This window comes from Oreochromis niloticus, linkage group LG3 (genome assembly GCF_001858045.2).
Source record: "Oreochromis niloticus isolate F11D_XX linkage group LG3, O_niloticus_UMD_NMBU, whole genome shotgun sequence".
Taxonomy (NCBI): Eukaryota; Metazoa; Chordata; class Actinopteri; order Cichliformes; family Cichlidae; genus Oreochromis; species Oreochromis niloticus.
Window position 1 is genome coordinate 24,126,140 of NC_031967.2, and position 26,238 is coordinate 24,152,377.

General features: G+C 41.2%; 1 protein-coding gene and 1 long non-coding RNA gene across 2 annotated transcripts; one reads left to right on the forward strand and one right to left on the reverse strand.

Moving 5' to 3' along the window:
• The first annotated feature begins 6,874 nt into the window (after window positions 1–6,874).
• LOC100690468 (T-lymphocyte surface antigen Ly-9) lies at window positions 6,875–9,901 on the forward strand. Its single transcript, XM_005453185.4, has 5 exons — window positions 6,875–7,027; window positions 7,363–7,653; window positions 7,908–8,159; window positions 8,369–8,532; window positions 8,653–9,901. The coding sequence occupies exons 1-5, from the start codon at window positions 6,925–6,927 to the stop codon at window positions 8,983–8,985; spliced, it is 1,143 nt and encodes a 380-aa protein (XP_005453242.1). The 5' UTR covers window positions 6,875–6,924; the 3' UTR covers window positions 8,986–9,901.
• An 8,915-nt stretch (window positions 9,902–18,816) lies between these two features.
• Window positions 18,817–19,112, reverse strand: LOC109201309 (uncharacterized). The gene is made up of 2 exons (XR_002061341.1): window positions 19,041–19,112; window positions 18,817–18,869 (listed from the first exon to the last, which is right to left on the reverse strand). It is a non-coding gene; the product is annotated as an uncharacterized LOC109201309 (long non-coding RNA).
• Between the last annotated feature and the right edge of the window lie 7,126 nt (window positions 19,113–26,238).

Genomic DNA, 26,238 nt, shown 5'->3' on the forward strand with positions numbered 1-26,238 from the left:
TGCTTTTGTTATGTAAATAAGGTGGGGCCATGCTGAACCACTTGGAGTGGTTAGTTTCCTGAGCCACAAGGAAACTTGTGTTTCAGTTTGCCTTAGGGAGAAATCAACACACATGGGTGTATTTCCTTTGTTGCTGAGATTTATTGATAAAACAGTACAAAAAAACAAAAATAAAAAACAACCATTTGTACACATATTTACAAATAACAATAAAAAGTGAGTGAGTACATTTCAACATTTTCAGCAATCACTCACAATCCTGGCACTGCTATGGTATCTGTAGTCTGCATTTACCACATGTGTATCTGTAGCAGTGAACACATCGCACAGTGGCATGATTGTTCTTGCATTTGTGTTTGATCTGACACGTGGCTCTTTTTCCAGGGCTAGGTGTGGAGGGTTGTGTCCGAAGCAACTGTTCTTTTCTTGCCTTCTTCCCAGCCATATGAGAGTTAGCCAACTCTCTTGCAAACTCCACCAGGAAGTCCACCCGTCTTTCCTGCGTCCTGTTGCATGCTTGATACAGCACATGTGCATTCAGTGCTGCCATGTCAATCATGTTATAGAACACGGCAACTGGCCAGCGCCGTGTTCCTCTGCGGACCGTGTACTCCCGCACCATCTGGTCCATCACATCCACGCCACACTTTGTGGTGTTGTAAAGGGTGACAGTGTTTGGCTTCCTTTTGGTGGTGTTATCAGTTTGAACCACGCTGTGCATGCTGCTAAGAATATAGACTGTCTTCTTCCGTTTGGCCGCATACGCCGTCAGCGTGGCAGCAGTGGTTGAAAACACCTAAGAAATAAGATAAATTGTTATTTCCATAGCACTTTTACACACTATGAAACACATAAACATAGAACCACAAAAGACCTGCAGCCTACCTGAGTGGTGAATTCATTGCGATTTGTGTATCTAGCGGATTGAGGAATTTCCCGGCGAATCTTGTTGACTGTGCCGAGGATGGTGGTTTTCCGTCTAAGAAGTTTTTGCGCAAGTGAAAGCGATGTGAAGAAATTGTCCGTGGTAACATTTCTGCCCTTGTCTAGGAATAGTTCCATCAGCCTCATCACTACATTTTCAGACAGTCTCTCCCCACTGGGACGATTGGGGTCCTTGCCAAGATATGTGAGGACATTGCAAATGTACTTGGATTTTAGGTCGCAGGCCACCCAAAACTTGATCCCAAACCTGTCAGGTTTACTTGCAATATACTGCAGGAAACAGCACCGAGTCTTTGATGGGAAGAGCTGTTCATCAACGGTGATATGTAGACCAGGGTTGTAGCACATGATGCAGTTGGTGACAAATGATCCCCACACACTGGAAACTGCAGCGAACTTATCAGTCTTTGCTCGATCACTGCGGGTGGACCTGTCATCAAAGCGTAGGTGTTGCATGATGTCTTGGAAGCGGTTACGCGGCATAGTTCCAATGATCTGCGGGTTTCCCAGGTTTGCTGACCAGCAGTCACGTAGTGATGGAACCCTAGTAACCCCCCGCAAGATCAAGATCTTTGATCAAGATCAAGATCAAAGACTCGGTGCTGTTTCCTGCAGTATATTGCAAGTAAACCTGACAAGTTTGGGATCAAGTTTTGGGTGGCCTGCGACCTAAAACCCAAGTACATTTGCAATGTCCTCACATATCTTGGCAAGGACCCCAATCGTCCCAGTGGGGAGAGACTGTCTGAAAATGTAGTGATGAGGCTGATGGAACCATTCCTAGACAAGGGCAGAAATGTTACCACGGACAATTTCTTCACATCACTTTCACTTGCGCAAAAACTTCTTAGACGGAAAACCACCATCCTCGGCACAGTCAACAAGATTCGCCGGGAAATTCCTCAATCCGCTAGATACACAAATCGCAATGAATTCACCACTCAGGTAGGCTGCAGGTCTTTTGTGGTTCTATGTTTATGTGTTTCATTGTGTGTAAAAGTGCTATGGAAATAACAATTTATCTTATTTCTTAGGTGTTTTCAACCTCTGCTGCCACGCTGACGGCGTATGCGGCCAAACGGAAGAAGACAGTCTATATTCTTAGCAGCATGCACAGCGTGGTTCAGACTGATAACACCACCAAAAGGAAGCCAAACACTGTCGCCCTTTACAACACCACAAAGTGTGGCGTGGATGTGATGGACCAGATGGTGCGGGAGTACACGGTCCTATAACATGATTGACATGGCAGCACTGAATGCACATGTGCTGTATCAAGCATGCACCGGGACGCAGGAAAGACGGGTGGACTTCCTGGTGGAGTTTGCAAGAGAGTTGGCTAACTCTCATATAGCTGGGACGAAGGCAAGAAAAGAACAGTTGCTTCAGACACAACCCTCCACACCTAGCCCTGGAAAAAGAGCCACGTGTCAGGTCAAACACAAATGCAAGAACAATCATGCCACTGTGCGATGCGTTCACTGCTACAGATACACATGTGGTAAATGCAGACTACAGATACCATGGCAGTGCCAGGATTGTGAGTGATTGAAATGTACTCACTCACTTTTTATTATTATCTGTAAATATGTGTACAAATGGTTGTTTTTGTAGAAATATTTTTTGGTTTTTTTGTACTGTTTTTATCAATAAATCTTTTGGAGATTTATTTTCCTGGATGATTGAGAATGCATCAAGACGAACACAAAATGAAGTTCACAGCTTTTAGCAGTTCCCCCTCCCCACACACAAACAAAGAGGCAGTTTGCAGTTAGAAATCCGCAATCATTCACACACCCCCACTCCCCTCCACAATTCTCAGGTAACGACCCAATTTACATATGAATTGATGCTAACAGACTAGCCAAGTTAGCTTCCACTTGGCTGACAGAGGGTTAGAAAAGCCTGGGACTTCTAGTGTTAATGCCATAACCGCACTAAGGCGGCAAATCTCCATTAGCGAGTTAGTGTGGATCGCACCGTGCGTGGGGCTGCACTGCGTCAACGCGTTAGCACGGTTAGCTCGTTAACGTGTTAGCGCGGTTAGCTCATTAACGCGTTAGCTCGTTAACGCTTTAGCACGGTTAGCTCGTTAACACGTGCAGCCCCATGCATGGGGCGAGCCGCGCTAACTTGCTAATGGCGATTTGCCGCGTCAATGCGGTTATGGTGTTAACGTCATTTTAACGAGATTAACGCTGACAGCACTAGTTTAAATTAAAAAATGCACTTTAATGGTTAAAATACAAATGAAACGATTTGAAATGTGTTAAAAATATTTTAAGTTATCAGTTGCATTATTAACGCTTTAAGTGGAAGAGTTTGGAATCCATACAAATGTGTGTAATGTCTGTAATTTGTGTTGCTTAGACTTACAGCCTTCTTATTTACATTTTAAAGTGTCCTTTATTATTTTCTTTACTTTAATTGGTATGTACTAAAGCTCTCGTGGTGCCTGCTAATCCGGTGAGACTTTCAGGTAGAAGAGTGGGATTTGGAGGAGAGACGAGCTACTGCTATCTGTTGTGGAGCTGTTTTAACCTACCAAGAGGTAATTAGGAGTCTGAGAGGGTTTTCCAAAATGACTGTTAACATTTAAAACATGCTGATATTGCTAGCCGCGATTAGCTGCTAGAATTTAGCCTAGCATTGTTCTGCTTGGCTCATACTCTGTACTGTATGGATGTATTCAGCTAATGCTAGCTATTTCTGAGACGGCAAATGAGTTGGTATTCAGGTGGTTCATTTAATTCAATAGGAGAAGACGGGACATCTTGCCAGTGTGATAGAGGCAAAGCTCGCGTGGTCCCTTCTGCTGGTGGCCATGACCCCTTTCCTTCCACCTGTCCTTTTGAGCTATCACGAGCCATGAGTACTGATATTTGCACGTACTTTTATTTTATGGCTTGTTTACAAGTGAAGCGACCATTTAGTTTTAGGCCACAATGCACCCCAGTTAAGACTCAGGCCTGCAACGAGGGTTTTATTTTCAGAATGTTTTTGTGTGTGTGGACCCACCAGTGTTTAATTATCCTGTTTCATTTGGTATTCGTAACCATAGTAAATGAAACATCATTTTATCAGTGCTACATATTAATTTACCACTAAATCCAAGTGATTTTTCTTTATTTTACTGGAAATCACTAACTAAAGTGAAACTGTTGCATTTCAAATTGTATGCTTGTCTTTAGGTTTATTTATACATTTTATATTTTGGGTTATAAGCATAAATAAGGGAATATCAAAAGTAAACTACACTGTAGAGACCCAGGCCCTGCTCACAGGTACATGAGACGTGTGTTACACTTGCTAATTTTAAAGAGGTCCAGTGGCCAGTTCGTAAACGTGGACTCAAGCACAGACCAAACACAGAGACAGCAGATGGATTTCTCACAAGCTTTACTACAAAACAATAAAGCTAACTTGGAACACGAGGGGTTCAGACGTGGTGTAACTGTAAACAAAGAAGAATGTAGTTAGAAGGGAAGTGAGAGGCTGAATCAGAGGAAAATGGTGATTACAGGGTTTGAGCGGCTTACTTGGGCAGGTCGAACGTGTGAGGCTCTGAGGGGAGGGGTGATACTTTTTCTTAATGCAATTCCTTGAGTGTCCAGAGAGACGTTGGCTGGAGGGCAGGCAGGTGTGTGTGGTGGAGAGATCATTCCTGGGTGGTGGAGCGGTGAGTGGAGGCAGCGTGAATCCTATTGTAGAGACCAGCGTCAAGAGAATGTGTGCGGCTGAGGAGTTGAGTGATAACTTGACACTATGGCCTAAAGAGAACAAGGTAAGCAAACAAGCTTAACCGAGAACATAAACATAGAGGGGGCTGTTACCAATGTGAGTTAGCTAATAAACGGAGCAAGAAGAAACAGGGAGACTGGTCTTAAATACCGTCTCGCTGATTGCCGAGGACCAGGTGAGCTAAGCAGATGAGGAGATGAAAACTACTAGCAGCTCACCCAGACCATGAAACTAATAAGTTTGACAACTTACTGTGAACAACAAAAACTCATGGTAACTGAATATAAACTCAACATGTGTCTCAACATAAATGTCCACTAGCCTTCTGACACAAACCGAAAAAAACTGACACACTGTGAGTCAGAGTTCGGGTAAATACAAATCCTGCTATTATTAAAAGTGCTCATTCCTAATACAGTCCTTTGTAATGTGAATGTCCTTATTCTACTGCATAATATCTGTTGCAGATAACAAACCGTAACACCTGTACAGAGTTTTTTGTGGCTTGATATTGCTACATACTTGTGCTGCTAAAATTGGATTTCCTGGTTAATGCGTGGTGCAAACTGCAGCTCTTTGTATCTGTTGGTTTTCAATCTAACAGTTTTGTCCTGTGGTTACCAGCAAGAAAGGCTGAGTTTTGTCTCCTGGGTCCATATCTGGCCTGCCATGGAGAGAATACATGGCTTCTTTTAAGAGCGTGATTCAAGTCAATTCAATATCAATCATATTTGCACAAAGCTTAACAAAAACATATAGAAAACAGGGCAGGAGCAAAATAAATAGTAAACAGACGAAAGACCAAAGTAAAACTGAAAGCACCAGATGACAGACTGGCAGATACTGTAGTCATCTTCTTCTTTCATCTGCTCCCTTTAGGGCTTGTGACAGCAGATCATGTGACTCCACCTCATGTTAACTGCATGTCCTCCTTCACTACATCTTGTCCAGTATATCCTCTATCCCGACCCCGTCCAAATTAATGGACAGACAGACTTGTATTCTGTCTTGCTTCTAATGACTTTCATTCCTTTTCTCTCCAGGGCATACCTCCACCTCTCCAGGCTCTCTTCCACCTGCTCTCTACTCTCACTACAGATGCCTCATACAATGTTCTGCACCACCCTCACATATTTTACTGCCCCCCTTACTTCCTCATGCAGTACCACTTTGCACCCTAACATATGCTTTCTCAATTCCAAGACTCTCCTTATCACCTTACTTAAATCCTTTAACACTCTCAAAGCAAACATCGTAGTGCTTTTTCTCATCTTGCTCATCGCCTTAATCCATATCTTTATGGTATGACATCATCAATTTTATCCCTTTGTAGTTACTACAGCTCTGCACATCATCCTTGTTCTTAAAAATCTGTACTAGTACACTTCCTCTCCATTCCTCAGGCCTCCTCTCAGTCTAAATGATTATGCTGAAAAAAATGGCTATAAAATCCCCGCCCTCCATCATGAACATTTTCATACTTCTTTATCTTATAAGCGCGATAATAATAACTTACCATAGTGTTGACAGTATTTACCACAATAATTAGGTACTACAGTAGTGAAGACATTTTTGTCCCTCATCTTATATTAGCCTGGTTCTCCTTTGTGTACAGTGCACTTTAGTAGGAACGATGAGTTTGTAAAATGTGTATTTAATATAAACTTTAAAATGCTTAAAATCACAAGTTTCAGATGCCAAGTAAATGTTACCAGCATCTGATAAGAGACCAGTTCCTTCATTGTGAAAAGCTGCTGCTTCCTGAACTAACCATAACGTGAAATGTTTCTGTGCTAGCGTGCTAACAACCACACACGGCATACAAAAACCACACATGTATGCATCTGTTTCCTTCACCATTGCTCTCATTTAATATCCGTACCCTGATCTCTTCTTGTTTAACCTTAAATTTCAGGATTTATTTGCAACTGGCTAAAGTCTTTACAGCACCACACACACACACACACACACACACACAAAAACACACAGACAGAGACACACACGTCTACCCTAATATCTTCGTCAGCTCTTGTATTTTAATCATAACATTTGTGAATGAACAGAAAAAAAACAGATGATCATTAATTAATTGAAGTGTAGTTTAGCTGCATTTGGGAGCTTTTTTTTCATTCTCTGATCCAGCAGATGATGCATGCTTCCTGGGCTTTGAAGCGTTTCTTTTTCTCTCTGCCATCTGCCATATTTGGAGCATTTGTAGCTGGCTACAGCAGAGAAACCATGCACAGCAGATTTCCTGTTTATGAATTCCACTTTTCTTATGTTCAGATAAATTTTTGTGGATTAAAAATGATTCTGCTTCTGAGTTTTTGGATTGTTACAGGTAAGCTGAATGCCAAACTTAATCTAATATTTATTATTTATGAAATCTATTTTTTTAAAGATATGTATCAGAGCTTTCATTAGGAATATGACTGTCATTGTGATGAATGAAGTGAAGTTTAATAACTGAAATTAAATTGATTTTTTTCTTTGGCAGTTTGAGTAAAAATAATTGTTCTCAGCCTAATGTGACATTAAAGAACCCCTGAAATATATCAAAGTGTTTTCCTTTATCATACAGTGTTCACTTACTTCAATATATGTATGTATTCATGGTGTGATTTTAAGGTGTAATAATGTATTTTAAGACTCTTTCGCGGCACTGTTTCCTCTTAGGTCTCACAGCAGCGGACCCAACAGCGACATATTATCGGCTGAAAAACAGCTCAGTGTGTCTGAATGTCAGGAAACCGCCACCATATAGACGTGGTGAATGGAAATTTAACACGATAATTATTGCTGATGATACAGTAATCAATCCAATATACAAAGACAGAGTGACTTATAGTGCTGGGAACCTCTCCTTGTGTATTAATAACCTGGCTGATACAGACGCTGGGATATATGACGTCTCAATCAGCCAAAACTTTACTTCAGCATCAGAGAAACATCAAGTCATTGTTCAAGGTAAGTTATAAGCAGAACTTTGTCTTTAGCCATGAATCTACTTTACATATTATATTTTTTCTGGATTTAGTAGCATTTTTCTTACAGTCTTACATCTCCTTGTGACTGAAAGAAAGACTGGTGACTGGTTAAAGAATCTGTCATTGTCTTTAACCACAACATCATATAGCCTACAAATTTTGAATCATCCAGGTCATTGTCAGTTCTCCTTTTTGTATTAAGTCTTAATTTATCTGTTTGGCTCGATGTTACAGATGTGGTTCCCACACCTGTCATTATAATGTCAAAGCTTGGCTCCAACCAGTCTGCTGGACTCTGCAGTATCACAGTAAACTGCTCCATCCAGGATTATTGGCTTTGGTCTGTTTGTGATGAAGACGGCTGCAGACCATCCCAGAAATCATTCAGTGAGGTCAACATCACCACCTTCACTGAGAACAGTACCGTGGTCTGCAGAGGCAACAACCATGTTAGCACAAATCAAGCTTCTGAAAGCTCAACACTGTGTAAGTATTAGATATTAATTATAAATAACAGGCTGTTGATTTCATTCGACATGAAATAAAAAGCAATATTTTCTTCCACCTTTCTTGATATTTCCCCTTTTATTTATATATGTACATTGTTTGTTGTTATCATAAAATTATTTTATTTTTCATGTCTGAAAAGAAACTTTTTTAAATTGCTCATTAAAATTGTGTTTTTGTGTCCGCAGGTTTCAATAACACTAATCCTGATGATAGGGGGAAAGCACAACACCCTCCATCAACGAGAACACTTGCATTTATTATTGTTTGTGTTTTACTCGCCTTCATCTTTTTAGCAGTTTCTTTCTTTTTAGTTAAAAGATTATTTTCAACAAAATGGAAATCCTACCAGGTAAGCTGCATTCACTAACAGAGATTTATATCTGTTTATACTTTATATTATATAACTTGTGCAGTGCCACAGTTATGTGGTGTCATAATGTGACTGAATATTTGACTTTATTATTTACAGGCTCCAACAAATACTATCCGCTCAATACAAAGCCAGCCCATTAATACTCTGCCATCATCTCAGTCGAGAGCCTCTACTGCGTCTTCGTCAAGTGATGCTGACCCTGCTTATGAGAACGCAGACGTCCTTCAGTACAGCCAGAGCAGCAGCCCAAGACAGGAAAGCCATCCAGTAGATACCATCTACACTCTTCCAGGAGTGAAAAGCTCTTCTGCTGGCAACAACATACAAAATACTGCAGAGACTGCCACAGTAGAAGAGGCACAACAACGGCCCACGCAGATCGACACAGTTTACAGCGTGTTGCAGAAGCCAAAAAAATTGAATGTATAGCACCACCCAGAGGTCAAACGGGAGTTTTGAACAGTGGGAAACAAAAGAAAACGAGAACAAAAACAGTACAAGAAAATGAACATTGTAAATACCAGACAAATATTCCAAACATGATTAAAGCTCAATGTTCAGCATAGACAATAAAATAAATGTTGGATCAATTCATAGAACTAATATAAAATTAATCACAGGACTTATGATTACTTTTATATAAAAATGAAATTTCCTCTGCTGAATAAATTGGGTGCATGCTAACATGCTGAGATGAAAGACCAAATGCTGATCTTCGTTTGGCAGCTTATTCACTTATATTTATTTGTTATAATAGTACTTTATTTATATTAGCAATGAAATTTTCTATCCACCAAATCATTTTATTTGTTTTTTCTTTAAATGTACAGAAAATGTATGAATTGTGCCCCATTAAATGACATGCTGATTGGGCAACTATTGATGGATATTTGCTTATGTTTGATTAAACATGATTAAGCTGATAAATTTAGCATTTACTCTAGTGCAGGGGTCGGCAACCTTTAACACCCAACGAGCCATTTGGACACTGGACAATACTTTTTGACATCTAAAATGAAAATAACACTGTATATATTGTTTTTTTTACCTTTATGCTTTGTATAAACAACTATAGTGTGTTGCTTATGAAATCCATGAAGTTCTACAGAGAAAATAAATTTTTTATTTATGTAATGAACACATTGTGAACATTGTGAACTCTTAACCCTCTGCAGGGGAGGCGGACACACCTGAGCAACATCCGCAATCACGCCTTGCCTTAAAGTCCTTGTCTCTCTGCTGTTCTTTTGGTAGCTGGAAAGCTACAGCTGGCTGTATGCGTACAGCAACCGTGTGTGAAAAGTTGTCAATAAAGAGATGCTGAAAAGCATGTTCATGCAAACATTGTCAGGTTTGCCGCGGTATGTTTACAATAGGACTTCTGGTCCTGAACCTCTGCGCAGAGCGTCTGCAAATCGGGGCTGTACGAAGTCACTGTCATCTTTACGACTGTAAGTTGTCGTCTGTGAGGCTTGTTTGTTTCATGTTTGTTTTCTTACATTACTCCAAACTTGGCCTACCTGGGGCTGAAAGTCTTGATAAATGCACAGCGTTTTGGCGGGTATATACCGGCTTCGGCGAGTGTGACGCTTATTTTGAGTGATGAAAAATAATAAAATTGTCACGGTTGTGGGTCATTTTGACCCAGCTTTTTCTGTTTCTTATGTTATCTTATTTCTTCTTATTTTATTTATGTTATCTTTTTCTTATGTTCTTTTTATGTTGTCTTATGTTGTTTCTTATATTGGTGTTTTTCTAGATTATGACTTATGTTCTGATTAGTTAGTGATACTGTCTAGTCCGTGTCTTAGTTTCCTGTTTTTACTTTGAAGGATCATGGTCATGTGTGATGTCGGTGTGTTCAGTTTTACACTTCCTTGTCTCGTTAGCCTAATTTCTCCCAGCTGTCTCCCTCCTGTTTCTCATTCCCTGATTACTCCCCTGTGTATATAAGGCCTGTGTTTTCCTGTGCTCTCTGTCGTGTTGTACCCTCATACCTCCCTGTGTGTTCGGTTTGCCTGTCGGCCAGGTTAGTTGCTTTCCAGTTTAGTTAGTTCTTTGTTCTATCTGTAACCTCACAATAAAGCCAAGGGTTTTTGAGTTCACCTGTGCCTCTGCGAGTCCTGCTCTTGGGTCCACCTTTTCCTGCCAGCCTTCACACAGCCATGACAAAAATATAATGTTATTTTAATATAATACACTTCAACTAAATACTTTATAATTTATTTTCCCAAGCCATGGGGAGCCACAGTATGGATAAAAGAGCCACATGCGGCTCCGGAGCCACAGATTGCTGACCCCTACTCTAGTGGATTTTAGCAAGGAGAACTATCACACTTTACAGTACAACATAGATTCCCTGCAGGGTTCAGGACAGGTGAGTTGGCTGGCCAAACACAGTAATAATATGATCAGCAAACCATTTGTTAGTAGGTCTGGCACTGTGTGCAGGTGCTAAGTACAACTGGAAAAGGAAATTAGCATAGCCATAAAACCAGTAGATGGTAGACAAGTCAGGTGCATTGACTCTGGACTTAATAAAAGACAGTGGGACAATGACAAGCAGATGGTATGGCACCCCAAATCAACACATGCATAAGTGTCACACTGGATTTCAATCATCACAGATTTTGTGGGTCTCCAGTCATCCTGCTAAAGTCGCCCTCCATACTCTAGGGTCTTAATATCTTAACTTATGCAACCAAGGCTCAAGGCTGGTTGGAGAAGCAGCAGGGCATCACTCATCCCTGTTACTTGTGCACATTTTCTTTTTACAATTTTATCTTCCAGTCAACATTTTATGAATTGGTACAGTGCTCTGAACACTCAGCCTTTTCAGGAATAACCTTATATGGCAAGCCCTGGTAAGTTTTATGTCAGGAAGGGCGTTCAATGGAAAATCTTTGCCAAATCAAACCTGCAGATCATCAAGAATGAGATTTCCTGGACTTGCTGTTAATAACGACCACCTTCGGTGCAGTTGGCCAACAGGGTTTTGGTGATAACTGTCCTACTGTTAGGGAAAGAGAAAGGAAAAAAGGAGAATGTGTTTGGAGGCAGTGAGGCTTTCTTATATTTGATCACAAGGTGTTAATCCTGTGCCAACAACACCCAGCACATTAGTCGCTGGTTCTGAATGTACAGCCGGTCAAAAAAACAAGACAAACTGGATGGAACTGAATAGTTCAGTATTACAGTGACTTTTGCCTCCACTGGACAAACCTGTCCAAAACCAACCTGCTTACCCAGATATGTAACTATTGCTTTACCAATCTCACATTTGGCATAATTAAGGGTTAACAAGGCCTGAGTTAGCAACTGAAACACTGATTCTAGGATGACTATGCGATCCGCCCACGCATCTGTCTATATCACCACATCATCAGATACACATACCAGATGCATCAAATGCTGAAATGTGGCAGGACAGTTTTTCATTCCAAATGCTATCACAGTGTACTGCATAAAATTATCAGGAGTGACAAATGCAGAAATGTTACAGGCTCCGGGGGTCAAGGTAACCTGCCAGTAATCTCTAGCGGATCCAACTTAGTGATAAATTTGGCAGGACCCATGCTGTCAATGCAGTCCTCTATACGAGGGAGTGGGAATGAGTCAGAGACAGTTACAGAAATGACTTTACTAGCTAATGATAAGACTTTTTTTTTATGAAGACTAACAAGTGCCTCACCAGTACCAGGAGGTACTTTAGATTCAGCATCTGGCTCAACAATGCTTGGGAGCTGATCTAAAACACCTGTCTTGATGCGTGCTTAATCATCCAGGTAAGTAAATCCCAAAAGATTGATTCTGTTCTTCTGGACCTCACAGCCCACTGAATGAACAATGGGCTGTGAGGTCAGTTCCTTGATCATTAATATGCAAATTGTCAAGACCATTGATCAACAACCACTGATCAAAGGGAATGTCTGCAATCACAGCATTGTAAGATGGCGAAGATGGCAATCCCCAACTTTTTGTGAATGGCCATTGAGCAGTTGTTGATCAGTGGTCACTGATCTTACAGCCCATTGTTCACTTAGTGGGCTGGTTTTAGTTATTGTGCAAATGTACTGTTTATAAGGTTGGGGAAACCTGCAGTCAGCTGAGACTGCAAAAGTCACCTGGATGAGTGAGGCACTGAGGCTAACTGTTTTTGTTTATATGCCTCACAATCTGCTATTAAACAAACAACATATTTTCTGTCTGTCCTAGCATTGGACACCGGAAACCCTCCCTTTTGGGTATGTGCAGCTAGCACTGCACTAGCTTTCCCTGCAGAGTCACATTGGTCATGCTTAATAAAATAGGCCTTTTGGCTCAAAGGTGAACTCAACAGGCAATGTGGCACCCTGCTGTAGTAAGCAAACCTTTCTTCTCATTAAGGTACACCACAATGTGCTCTGGTAAGCAATTTGTAAAATCTTTGACAGGCACCAACTCACGCACTGAAGTAAGATCAGTAGCTTTACACACCATACACCGTCGATCAAAAATGGTACTCTTCTCCCTTGCAAAATCAAAATATGGTTGGGCCTACTCCAACTGTTTTCAACTGAATCTCCTGTTCCTTTTCATGCGCCTCCCTGGAGGTATGCCAGATGAGGTTTCGGGCTAGGGTCCTGCTTAGAACCAAATGAGGACTCCAACGACAGCGGATCAAAGCAAGGCAGCGTGATTGGCCTGTGCGACAGGTGTTGACACTAACAGTGTTCCAGTCTGATCTGGCAATAGCAGAGGTGAGCTAGAAGACTCTGGCAGGGTATTGATCCCCCTCTACACTAGACCAGATACTAGAGTGGACCTTGGATTTTTCTCCAAGCGTCCAGCTGGACGAGCCATAGCACCTATAATAAATGTAGCCATTTCAAGCAGACAAAAAAAAAAAAAAATCCCTAGCAAAATAACACGCAACCAAGCGCTGGTTCCCTACAGGTGCTTGTTCAATAGCCAGATATCTAGCTAAACTACTAAAGTAAGGATATACCTAACATGCAAAAAAGACAGAAACAAATTGACAACTGATAACACAATAACACTTAGGCTACGTCCTCACTAGCCTGGATAGATTTGAAAATGGCGTCTTCGTCTGAAAACACTGCGTCCACACTAGCGTTTTCAGTCGTTTTCACAGAGTTGTGCGTCCACATTGAAACGGCCAAAAACGCTTATGTTCCAGTACTGCGCATGCGTGAAATGCAAGACTATTCGACCTGCCTCATTTCTGTCTGCCATCTATTTACTTTCCGGCTCTTTGAAACGTCGCGGCAAAATGTCGAGGAAAAGCACTGAGTTTTTTAAATGGACTAACAATGAGGTGGAATTGTTGCTGCGAGTAACACAAAAGTACAAAGTTGCAAAAGCAATTGAGAATGAAAGAATTTGAAGAAAAGCTATCTGGAGCATGTACAAACTGATATTAAGCTTTAAGGGACTGTCAAAATTGAGCACAAACAACGCCACTGCTGTATAATGCCCTCTGCTATCTTGGTTTAATTGGTCACATGACTGCATTACAGGACTAACATGCGCCATTGTTTTCAAAAGTCTGCGTTTTTGCTATCCACACTGCGACGCGAAAGCTCCGTTTTCAAATGTATGCGTTTCAAAATGCTGCGTTTTCCTTGAGCGAAAGCGCTGTCTCAGTGTGGACTTGAGGCCAAAATGGAGAGAAAACGATGCGCTTTCAAACGAAAATGCATTAGTGTGGACATAGCCTAAAACTCTCACCAGTCTGACCTAACACATCTAGCCTACTTAGCTTCTCAAGTGTTGTCTTTAAAGGCAAACCCCTCATAAGCCTGAAGCCTCAAAAGCCTACCCCCACCAAGGATTACTCCAAAAACAACAAAGGCAAAATAAAAAATAGTGTGTCTGAAGGGAAAGATAAAGCCGAGCTAGGCATTCCCCTGTGCTACTCACTGCTGTGAATCAGTTCTCTGATTTTATGTTTTGTAAATTGTGTAGCACCTGCTGTCTGCCTATACTGTAAATACACTGGAGCTATCATAGTAATATGGTGATGTTTGATTTTTGAGGCACAAGTGTATCATGCCAAACTCTGAAAAACAGTAATACTCAAACAGAATACAACAAAAGTGATAATTTAGAGTCTAATAATTTGCTACTATAGTTCCTTGCAGCTACAAAGTGTCATGGTCTGTGTGAGCAGCTGGGTGTTGTGGCCTGTTTGGATCCTTGTTTCCTGTATCTGCCTTTGGGCAGGGCTGGCCATCCTCTCACCTGAGCCGCTCACCTGGATTGAATTCAATCACAGGAGGTTATTTATGGCCAACCTCACCGCTATCTCACCGCCAGTTCGTCTACTCATTCAAGTCGGTAATAGGCTCCCACTCTTGCTTGCATTCTAAATTCTTGTCTACTTACCTGGTCTTCCATGTCCTCTAGCTTCGTTGGCTCGCCCTGACACCACATCAACAACTGACTCATCTCTTGGACTCACATCTCTCTCTCACCAGTGCGACCCAGCAACCTCCACACCACCAGTCTCCCCTTGTGTAACACTCCTTATGACATCATGTTTCGGTTCATGCCAAATATTATGTTGTATGTTTAGCCACACCAAGTTTCTAGCTTTGTCCCCCACTTCAAGTATAGTGTTGTGTGTTAGTGCCACGCCTAGTTTCTAAGTTTCGTTCACCACATTAACTACAACCTCATGCTGTTGTTAAATAAAGCTCTGCTTTGAGAACTCTGAGCCACCTCTGCACGACTGTCTCGCACTTGAGTTCAATTTTGTACAGGTTCCCGGGCCCTCTTGACAGAAAGTCCTCATCAGACCATCAGGTTACAGTTCTCTAATGAGGCACAGTATGGAGGGCCAAATATTTGATATTTAGGCAGGCAATGCAGTTCCAGTGAAGGGTAGGCCCGTGAGAAAAACGGACTGTGGTGTTTGCCACAACATACATGCAACATGCAAGCTGACACCGTGGATGCAAAGGTACTGGACATACTGAACAATGTGAAAATAACCACAAAGTATGATGTGATATGATTCATTTTTATTTTTGGGGACAGACTGAGACAGACAATATGTCTGCAGCGAACAGGAAATGAGACCATGACACAGTTACTGTGGTCAAAGGTAAGTGTTTCTGTCTGACCTTAGTGGCAATAGCAAGGAAGCACAGAGAGGTTATATTAAGAAGACGTGTGAGAAAACTGCAGATTTTATAATCAGAAACACATTTTAAGATTCGTCATGCAGCAGGACTGGATGTGAGGATGGGGCATTCTTTGCTGTACGTGCTCGAGTTATTATGTAAGTACCTTATAGTCTGTCTCTGAATTATAAGGATAAAAGTGAGTCAATGCTTTAAGCTATTTATGTTGAATAGAGGAGGCTAGAGATTTTTAAAAAAAATCTATGTTTATGTTGTCTGATAGCTTAACTGTTAAATAAACAAACAAAATATCTGTTAACTTTACAGTAAAATAAGATGAATAAGATAATATGGTAGGCTTTTTTCTGTTTCTGTTACGCTTTCTTTCTAGTAAACCTCCATAAAGAAATTTGCTTTAAACATCTTGTGTTTATGGTAAAAAACAAAAACAAACTTGCAGCTGTGGTTGCTAGAAATCTTATTTATGTTTTTGGCTTTTTTTCTGGCATTACCGGATAGGTAAAGTGAAGACTGACAGGAAAGCAGATGGTAAGAAAGAAAGGCATGTGGCAAAAGGCCGGGGTGCAGACTCAAACCTGGGCCAGCCGTTCTTAGCCATGCGGCATATAGTCGCTCAACACGTTCTCACTACCAAAGCGTAACATACAGCGCTATGTGCCAGATCGTCAGTATGTTACGGTTTCAACCACCCAACACGTCTCTATGTTACACGTTCGGAAACAGGACAAAACATGAGAACCGTTTGGACTGAATCTATACATGTACGTTTATTTTACTTTCTCATCATGAATCGCTTTGGAAAACACACAGGTTATGGTTAAGATTAGGATTAAGGGTAGGGTTAGGGCTGGAATACACTGCTGGAACGTGGGTTACCGCCGGCAGCATCATTCTATTGCAGAGGTCGGCAACCCTGGGCACAGCTGGCACGCGAAGGGTTAACTGTGGCACGACCATAGCTGGACTGGCCATCGGGCATACCGGTGATTTTTCGTTTTTCTGGGCCGATGGGTTTTTTTTTGTAACGGTATAAACAATGAAAGGTGGTGGATTGGCCAGATGCTGGCCGATGTATAAAAATAACTCAGTTGCTTGGTAGTGGCTGTGGCCAAGCTTTCACAGAGGGCAGCAGGTGGATAAGGAGGAAAGACCCGAGGCAGCCGCCAGTCCGAGTGTCAGGTGAACTGAACTTCAGGTAGGAGTTATGACCTGCAGTCTATCTGGGTCAGATATAAACCAAGTTTAGGTGGAGTTTATTTTCGTTGTGCTGACTTTTTACAGTCAGTTACAATAACTCGTACTGCGTGCTAGCTAGCATGACGGAGTTTCTATACAGGTGGGTGGGTGCTATGATGTTATTGATGTTGAACTTTATTTGATTCATGCGGTTAGTTAGTAGAGTTGCAAACGGTCCCGTAAAAAATGGAATCGTCCCGTATTCAGAGAAAATATTACGCTTTTCGTATTGAGCTGAAAAGTTTGTCCCGGACTTCAGCTAGAATGGAAAAAGACACAAAGCTGGAGTTATTCTGCGTCTTTACGCTGCAGCTGTTTCTTCTTCTCTCATTCTCTCCCCCTCCCTCTCCCGTTGCTACTTCAATCATGAAACTGATCGCCCACTTTGTGCCAAAAAGAGGAAACCAGCGGATGTCGCGCTAAACAACAGTAGCACGTTTAAGCTTGATCAGCTGTTGTTAGAATTGATTTAATATTAATTTCTAGTATCAGCTGATGTTTGCTGGAGCCACAGCTGTAAAAGCTGCTGGTCATGATATCAGTTTGTATATCTGGGGAGAGTAAACATGAAGATGAAACCAGGAGATGTCCTTACTGAACCATCAGAGCTGAACAGGTGATGGAGAAACAGGTTTACCTTTTAGGTGACATGAATGAGTTGAAGGGAAGTTATGAACTGTTTCTGAGAGACAAATAACACCAGGGGCACAAAGAAATACTTTTCTTATTCTCATTTAAAATGTCTAGCTTTTATTAAATAATTATCTGAATCTTACAACCAAAGTTTTTATCTGATGTAAAATGTATAGAAATCATACATATACCAACACAAGAGTGTACATCACTGTCACAACAGCGTTCGTTTTCATTCAAAGGCTTTATACCTTTTCCTATAATACCTGGTGGGCCGATTTAAAAATGCCCGGGCCGATTTTTTGTCCCAGTCCAGCCCTGGGCACGACACGCAGTGAATTAATATGAGAAGGTGCATTAAAAAAAAAATGGCCGGGCCAGTGGTGCACATTGCAAATTAGCTCGCATAGACACATTAGTTGTGCTGCTTCTTAATGAGGCTATCTTAGGTAACAACCCCAACTACCAGATTCAACTTGTAATTGGCTAAAAATAACTTAGCCTTCGGTGAGAGGGGCGTTGCAAGCTGGCAGTTTTTTCAAGCGATGTTGAAATTTCCACATTCCAACACTTCAAATGATTCAGCAGCTTTGTTTTTCTTCTTCATCTGGAGTACATTGTCCAAGGTTCCACACAGTTATTCAATTCAATTCATTACTGAAGAATGTGATAAATGGTTTCAAATGCCTTTGTTACTGGTTTTTGACATTTTATATTAAATATTTTTCAAAATAACTTAATATTTGAGTGTTTCTTAGTTTTAAACTAGTTGTTTAGTCAAATTTTTTCCTCTTGTTTAGTAGACTAAGAAATTAGTCACCAGGAATATCCCTAATTTTTATGGTTACTTTCAAAGTAAATAACAGAAATTCCTTTGCAAACCAAGACATGTTGTTACACTTGCTGATCTGAAGGACCATCACCCCATTTCAGGAAATCTGGTTTGGCCTGATGTAGTTTTTTGTTTAAAAAGTCCTAATCGCTGATCCTGTCAGTATTACCCAGCAGGCAATGCAGAGCTCAGATGGAGCTCATGTGGGTGAGAAGACTCGCCCAAGGTGTCTTCCCTGTCTCCACTGAGTAGCCTGGCAGGTCCGGTCTTATTAAACACACCCATTAATAAACACACCCCCTGCGTGCGTGGTTCTGGTACACGAAGTGACAGATAGCTAAACATCTGCCGTAGGCACTGAAAGCGTTGAATGATGAGTCAGACGTGAAAGTAAAGTTGAGGGCTGTTTACTTGTTTGTCTTCATCAATGTACATCTTACAGTGCTTTCCCAGAACTTGTGAAACTACAAAAAATACAAAAGAGAAATATGCTCAATGAAAATAAAGAATTATGCATTTGCTTCACATGGCGAACAGATTTAGGCATTTATACATAAATCTCTCCAAATATGCATAAAATCAATAAAATATACATCACTTACTACTCATAAAGATGAAACACAATTCAAACTTACAAACAAAGCTTCTCCATGGCATAACACAGGTGGATGCTGAAGGATTAAACAGGGAGACTTCTGGTACGCCTCACTGTGCAAATCCCAATGCTAAAATGGCCTCCTGCATTACCCTACTCCTCTGACTCTAAACATCCAATAGGAAACAGCTTCCTGTATTACCCCACTCATGTGACCCTAAACATCCAATAGGAAGCAATAAAAACCAAGCCACAGAAAAATTCACTTGACCGCAGTCTCCAAGCTAACCACTAAGAGATGCTAAAATTCTCAATGTGCACATAACATAACAATTATACTGTATTTAACCTGCTCTGAGCCAATGCTGAGTTTGTTCGTATCGTTGAGAGGAGTGAAACAGGAGAGGACACAGACTAGTGCTGAAGATGTACTTATCTCAGTGTTCTGTGTTCAGGGAAGTAATCCAACAGGAAAACAGCATCCCATGGATTTTTGATTGTCCAGGAATACAGCAATATCTTCTCAAACGTATAATCCACAGGAAAGATCTTGGAAATCTTGCGAAGCTGCAGTCCTCCAATAAGCCAGTGGAAGTCCAAATCCTTCTCAAAGTTAATAATTCAATAAAGCCAAACAATTCAAAACCAATTTATAAGTCCACAGTTTTGGCAGTGGTTGATCCCTCTGACATCATCTGCTGGAATCAGAAGAGTGAACTTCTGAGATCCAATGAAAGAGTATAAAAGGATGTCATCTTTTATACTCTGCCAAGTGCCCATTTGCCTCCTCCCTTCTCTCCTCCTAGCTAAACATCTAATCACATTGTTTAAACGTTGTTTGCTTCATTTGAAATCAGCAAATTTCGTGAGTACACCTCATGTACATGGAAAAAATATTTTTGTCTAACAAACAGTCTAAAGACAAAGATATTCAGTTTACCATACAAGACACAACATTTATACACAAAGTCTAAATAACAATATAGTGCTGAAATAATTAGTCCGTTATCAAAATAGTTGCTAATTTATTTTCTGTCAGTCAGCTTGAATGATTAATGGAGTAATTGCAAAAGTTTTAATACATATGCAATACCATGGAATCTGCAAAAATTTATGATTATTAAATGTTTCTATGATGGAGAAATACCATTTTAGATATTATGGTCTATTACTGTTGCCGTTTCACAGTTTTTCACCTTAACTTTTTTTTACAGTGTTGATTTTGTTTACTGTGGCTTATTATTTTTTTAGTTTAAAGTTTTGTGTAAAGTTGAAATGGTGTAGATTTTATTATGTCTGATGGGGTCTCACTCTTTACTTTAGTGCTCAGTACACTTGACTACGCAAATCAGGACGGTAAGAGATCAATTTTTTTGCTGTGTTTTTCCCAAATATCTAATCTGAAAATTATGTTGTTCTATCATTTTTGTTTATTATTTTTTGAAGTTGCCAAAGTTTCAAAATAAATGTAAATGGGTGACAAACTAAAGAACAGATGAACATGAAATATAACATCACCATCATATCTAGAATTTTACAGATTTTGTACAGATTCTCCGCATTTCTGAAACTCTTTTGAAAAGTGAAATGAGGTTGAAATTACATATTTACTTTATGTTTGTAGTGTTATCTTAGTGAATCCCAGTGTTGTCAGTCTCTGAGCTTTAGACAGTCTGCTACCTTAATACCGTCATGGTCCTGGGTGTGACCCAGTGTTTTCTGTTTGATTTATACTTCTTGATTATTGTTAACAAAGCTTGGAGTTTCTGTTTCTGTACCCTCCCTCTGTTTAATGTTTGGTTACCCTTTGTCTCTGAGCTTCATGTTCCCTCTGTCTCCCCGCTCAGTCATGTCTCTCTGTCTAAGTGTCAAGTCCGCATCCCTGTGTCATATTTCCTGTTTTACTCTGAAAGTCCGTGTCTCATGTCAGTGTTTCTAGTTTTGCTTCCCTTGTCTTATTATTTCTAATTAATCCCAGCTGTGTCTCCCTCCTGTTTCCCATTCCCTCATTACTCCTCTGTATATTTACGCCCTGTGTTTGCCTTTTGTTGTGTTGTTCCGCCTTATGTTTTGTAAGACTCCCTGTGTTTCTGGTTTTGGTGTTAATTCTAGTTCCATGTTTCTAGTGTTCTTTTCTTAGTTCTTCTGAAGGTTTTTGATTTGTTTATTTCGTGTGAGTTTACGTTTATGGAGAATTTTTACCAGCAATAAAGTTGCCGTCCTAAGTTTCTGCGTTTGAGTCCTGCATTTTGGGTCCAATCCTGCCTGCCACACAGTTTCACATGACAAATACAGATATTCTGTTTATCGGATCATGTATTACAACAACACAGTGAATAAGTGAGCTTGTCCTGTGTGAAGTACATAAATATAAGAATGAGTTGCACTATAAATTATTACAATTATGTTAATAATAAAAGTAATTATTGAATTTCAGTAATTATATTCAATTATAGTTGTGAGATGAGGTGTTTGCAATTTTAAGTTAGAAATAGAAAAGCACCGCATGCAGACAGGTAATAAAGTAAATAAAATATAAAGACAAAGCTGTCAGTGGACTGGAAGGATTAACTAAATTTTACAAGCATACTTGTTTTTAAGACAATGTTTGGACTGTAGGCTGTTCCAGATTTTTCTCAGGTATTCAGTTATTTTGGATTTGGTGATAGATGATTCAAATCCTTTTAAATCACAGTAAATATTCATTGACTAAAGTTTTCTTGTTTTAGAGCTTTTTGAGATCACAGAAAAGGAAAAGGCCATTTTAACAGCAGACAGAACAGTCATACCAGCAGGAGGCAATGTGACACTGACCTGTGATGTGAAGTACTCTGCTGACATTGAATATGATTGGTTCAGACAAAGCTCACCTGAAAATAAGTTTACAGGTAGAGTGATCAGTATCTATGCCGGAGGCATCTACACCTGCAGGGGATATATAAAAGGGACAAATTCACTCATAGCAGAAAGTGAACCAGTCATCATTCCGGAAACTGGTGAGTTATTTATTTATTAATTCATTCATGTTTTAAAAAATTAAATTGCAATCAAACAACATGGAATGAAGAGATAATATTTGAAAACTACAATTGAATCAATAATAAATGCAAAAACAACAACAACAACAAGAAAAACAACCTCAATGCATAACTGCTATAGAAACCAATTCTTTGTCTTTTTATTTATTCATTTATACATTTCCAATTAACTTTCTGAGACTCAAAACAAGTTAGAAATGTTATTTAGGTTAGTTGGGTCACACAGTAGAGGATCTGTGCACTAAGTAACCATAAAAACAAATAGACATGCATTACTGTTTAGCTTTAATTCTTTTCTTTCTTTAATATCCTAATTCTTAATAGTGTCCAACAAGATCACAGTGACACTGCACCACAGCTGGCCTCAGATATTCACTGGTGAGACAATCACTCTCAGATGTGAGATTCAGGGAGGTGAAGGAAAGGTGTGGAAATATGAATGGACAGCACCCAACACAAATAGGCCTGCAACATCCAGTGAATACAGGATCAGCAGAGTTTCAGTGTCCCACAGTGGAGACTACAGATGTCTGGGTATCAGTGACTATCTCTTGACAGAATGGAGTGATGCCTTCACACTGACAGTTTCATGTAAGTTGGACCATGATTCATGCTGACATTTAATGGTACTATTTTATACACTGATAAGAAGTGGGCTACTGGAACAAGAAGGCATAAGTGGGCAAGAGATGAGAACAGGGTGCTGTTGGAATGCTACTACACAAGTAACAAGTGGTGCAACGGATCACGGTTGATCCGTAATCCGAACTGATCCCACTCCACGGTTTGGTACGCACGTGATCCGAAGATTCGAAAAAGAAAAAAAAAGTATGTGTATGGTGCGCGTGGTCAGTCTGTCATGCGATAGTTATGGTCAGCGCTAGCGGTCCAAGTGGAGGAGCAGAGGAGTTTGCGGTATTTAAGCAGCCCTTTGCTGCCCAATCCAACCGGGCTAAAGCTATTACAAAAGCTATTGGGGTGTTTAGCTGCAGACGGGAGGCCGTATTCCGTTGTGCAAAACAAGGGGTTTAAACTAGTCAACGCGTTAGTTGACGCATTGACACCGTGCAGCCCCACGCACGGGGCGATCCGTGGTAACTAGTTAACGGAGATTTGCCGCGTTAATGCAGTTATGGCATTAACGTCATTTGAACGAGATTTACGCTGACAGCACTAGTTTAAACTGAACGTGCTTGAGCCACGCTATGATATCCCGTCGCGCGTCCACTTCAGTGACAAGATCCCTCCAAGCACGTATGAGCAGGAAAAGCTTAAAGTTATGGCTGAACTGTCCCAGGCATCTTCTGTTGCCCTAACTACAAATGGGTGGACCTCCAGGGCAACGGAAAGCTACGTGACCGTGACCGCTCATTATATCACAGCGGAGTGGTAGATAGAAAGCCCTGTACTGCCCTATATTGCACCTTAATTTGTTTTTATATAATTGCGTGGAATGAGTCTTGAGTTGAATGTTTTTTAATAGACAAAAAATACTTAAATAATTAAATGGCGAGTTAAATTTTTGTCTTTTTTTTCTGCTGATCCGAAAATTAATCCGATCCGTGACGGAAAAAAACGTGATCTAATCCGAACCGTGAGACTTTTGATCCATTGCACCACTACAAGTAACCCCAGTGGAAGGGGTTACATGAATAGGATGAGGGACCTATGGAATCTCAGGTCCTAAGGAGGGTCCAGCTTGAAACCTGGACCCTCCATAGCTGGTTACCAAGATTATGTGAAGTATCCTCTGTAAGCTGTCCATACCTGAGGCCTTGGAAACTGCTAAGCAAAGACTCACAGCCTTGGCCAGTCACTTGAAGAGGTATATCCGAGAAATAGAAGAAAGGAGAATAAATCAGCTTTTCTCCACAGAACCATCCAAGATGTACTCTCAGTGGCAGGGGAACAATACAAGAACAGCCCCGCCAAGGCAGGACACAGCAAGCTCCCTGAACAGAAGACATTCAAGAAAGGGTCTCTAGTATGAAGAGCTGGACAGCACCAGGCCCTGACATGGTTCACGCCTACTGGCTGAAGAAGCTGACTGCACTTCATGAGTGTCTGGCAGTACAAATGAACCAGCTTCTAGTTGATGAGAGACACCTAGAATGGCTAACTGAAGGCCGGACTGTCCTGATCCCCAAAGACCCCCAGAAAGGACCAGTCCCATTCAACTACCGGCCAATAACCTGCCTCAGTACCACATGGAAGCTCCTGTCAGGAGGAATTGGCAGGAATACTAGAGGGGCGAAACACCAGCTACTGGTAGACAGAACAGTTGCCCAAGACCAGACTGACCCACCTGTGCACTGCCTGGATTGATTACAATTAGGCCTATGACTCAATGCCCTGGATCCTGGAATGCCTAGAATTGTACAAGTGCGGAATCTACCAAGGAGGTGCTCTGTCCCCACTGCTGTTTTGCATAGGCCTAAACCCACGTCAGTCCGATCATTGACAAGACTGGCTACGGATACCGAATATGGAACTGAGCAATCATCAGCCACCTCCTCTACATGGATTACATTAAGCTGTATGCCAAGAGTTAATGACACAGATTCACTGATCCACACCACCAGGATATACAGCAATGACATCTGAATATCGTTCAGATTCGAGAAGTGTATTTGGATTGTAATGAAGAGAGGGAAGGTAGTCAGAACCGAGGAGATTGAACTAGCAAAAGGCAACATTGCAGACATAGAGGACAGCTACAAGTATCTGGGAATCCCACAGGCAAATGGGAACCATGCAGAGGCTGCTAGGTACCAAGTACCAAGTACCTGCAGAGGGTCAGACAAGTCCTGAGAAGTCAGCTGAACGGTAAGAACAAGATCCGTGCTATCAACACCTATGCTCTGACCATGATCAGTTACCCTGCTGGGATAATAAGCTGGCCGAAGAAGGAGACAGAAGACGAGGAAGCTCCTGACCATGCATTGAGGACCCACCCCAAGTCACCCCAAGTCCAACACCCTGAGACTGTATGCCTAGCGGAAGAAGGGAGGCCGGGGACTAGTGAGTGTCAGTACCGGAGCCCGGGATGAGCCAATAAACATCTACGAGTATATCAGAAAGATGGTCATGACCGACCATGTGCTCAGTGAATACCTCAGGCAGCAGAAACCCAAGAAAGAGGAGCAAGAGGAGGAACCATCATGGAAGGACAGGCCCCTGCACGGCTGGTCTTATTGTTCAGCCACTGCATATCAGTGGCTGAACATACTTGGACTGAAAGACAGCGCAGAGGCACTAATCATGGCAGCACAAGAATAAGCTCTAAATACAAGGTCCATAGAGGCTGGGGTCTATCACACCAGGCAAGACCCCAGGTGCAGTGTAAAGATGCCCCTGAGACAATCCAGCACATAACAGCAGTCTGCAAGATTCTAGCAGGCAGGATATCTATGGAATGCTATAACCAAGTGGCTGGCGTAGTATACAGAAACATCTGTGCTGAGTATGGCCTGAAAGTCCTCAGGTCAAAATGGGCGACACCCCCTAGGGTGGTCGAGAATGAACAAACTAAAATTGTGTGGGACTTCCAGATACAGACTTGTGAGGGCTAACCAGTCGGCTATAGTGATAGACATAGCGATACCAAATGACAGCAACATCAGGAAGAAGGAATACAAGAAGCTAGAGAAGTACCAAAGGCTCAGAGAAGAGCTTGAGAACATTTGGAGGGTGAAGGTAACAGTGGTCCCAGTGGTAATCGGAGCACTATGTGCAGTGACCCCCAAGCTAGGTGTGTGGCTCCAGCAGATCCCAGGAAAAACAGAGATCTCTGTCCAGAAGGGTGCAGTGCTGGGAACTAAGGAACTAAGATACTGAGAAGACCTCAAGCTCCCAGGCTTCTGGTAGTGGACCCAAGCTTGAAGGATAAAGACTACCCAATGGCAGAAGGGGGATTTTTTAATTTTTTTGTTTATGTTAGCTAACTACTTACCTCACTGCAAAGCAAGAAAACTAAAAGTAAAAATCAGTTTAACGGGGGGATCACTTTTGTGCTCCCCCTGGCCGCAAATATTATTATTTTTTAAATTAAAAGCAAGCATACACTGTCCACTTTGACTGTTTTTTTTGCTCTTTAGTAGTAATTGGCTCCGTGTTGTTTGGCTGGAAGCACTGGAAAAAAATTCAGCTGTTAGCTGTAATGTTTGGGTTTGTAAGACACTTTATAAATGAGCACTGTAT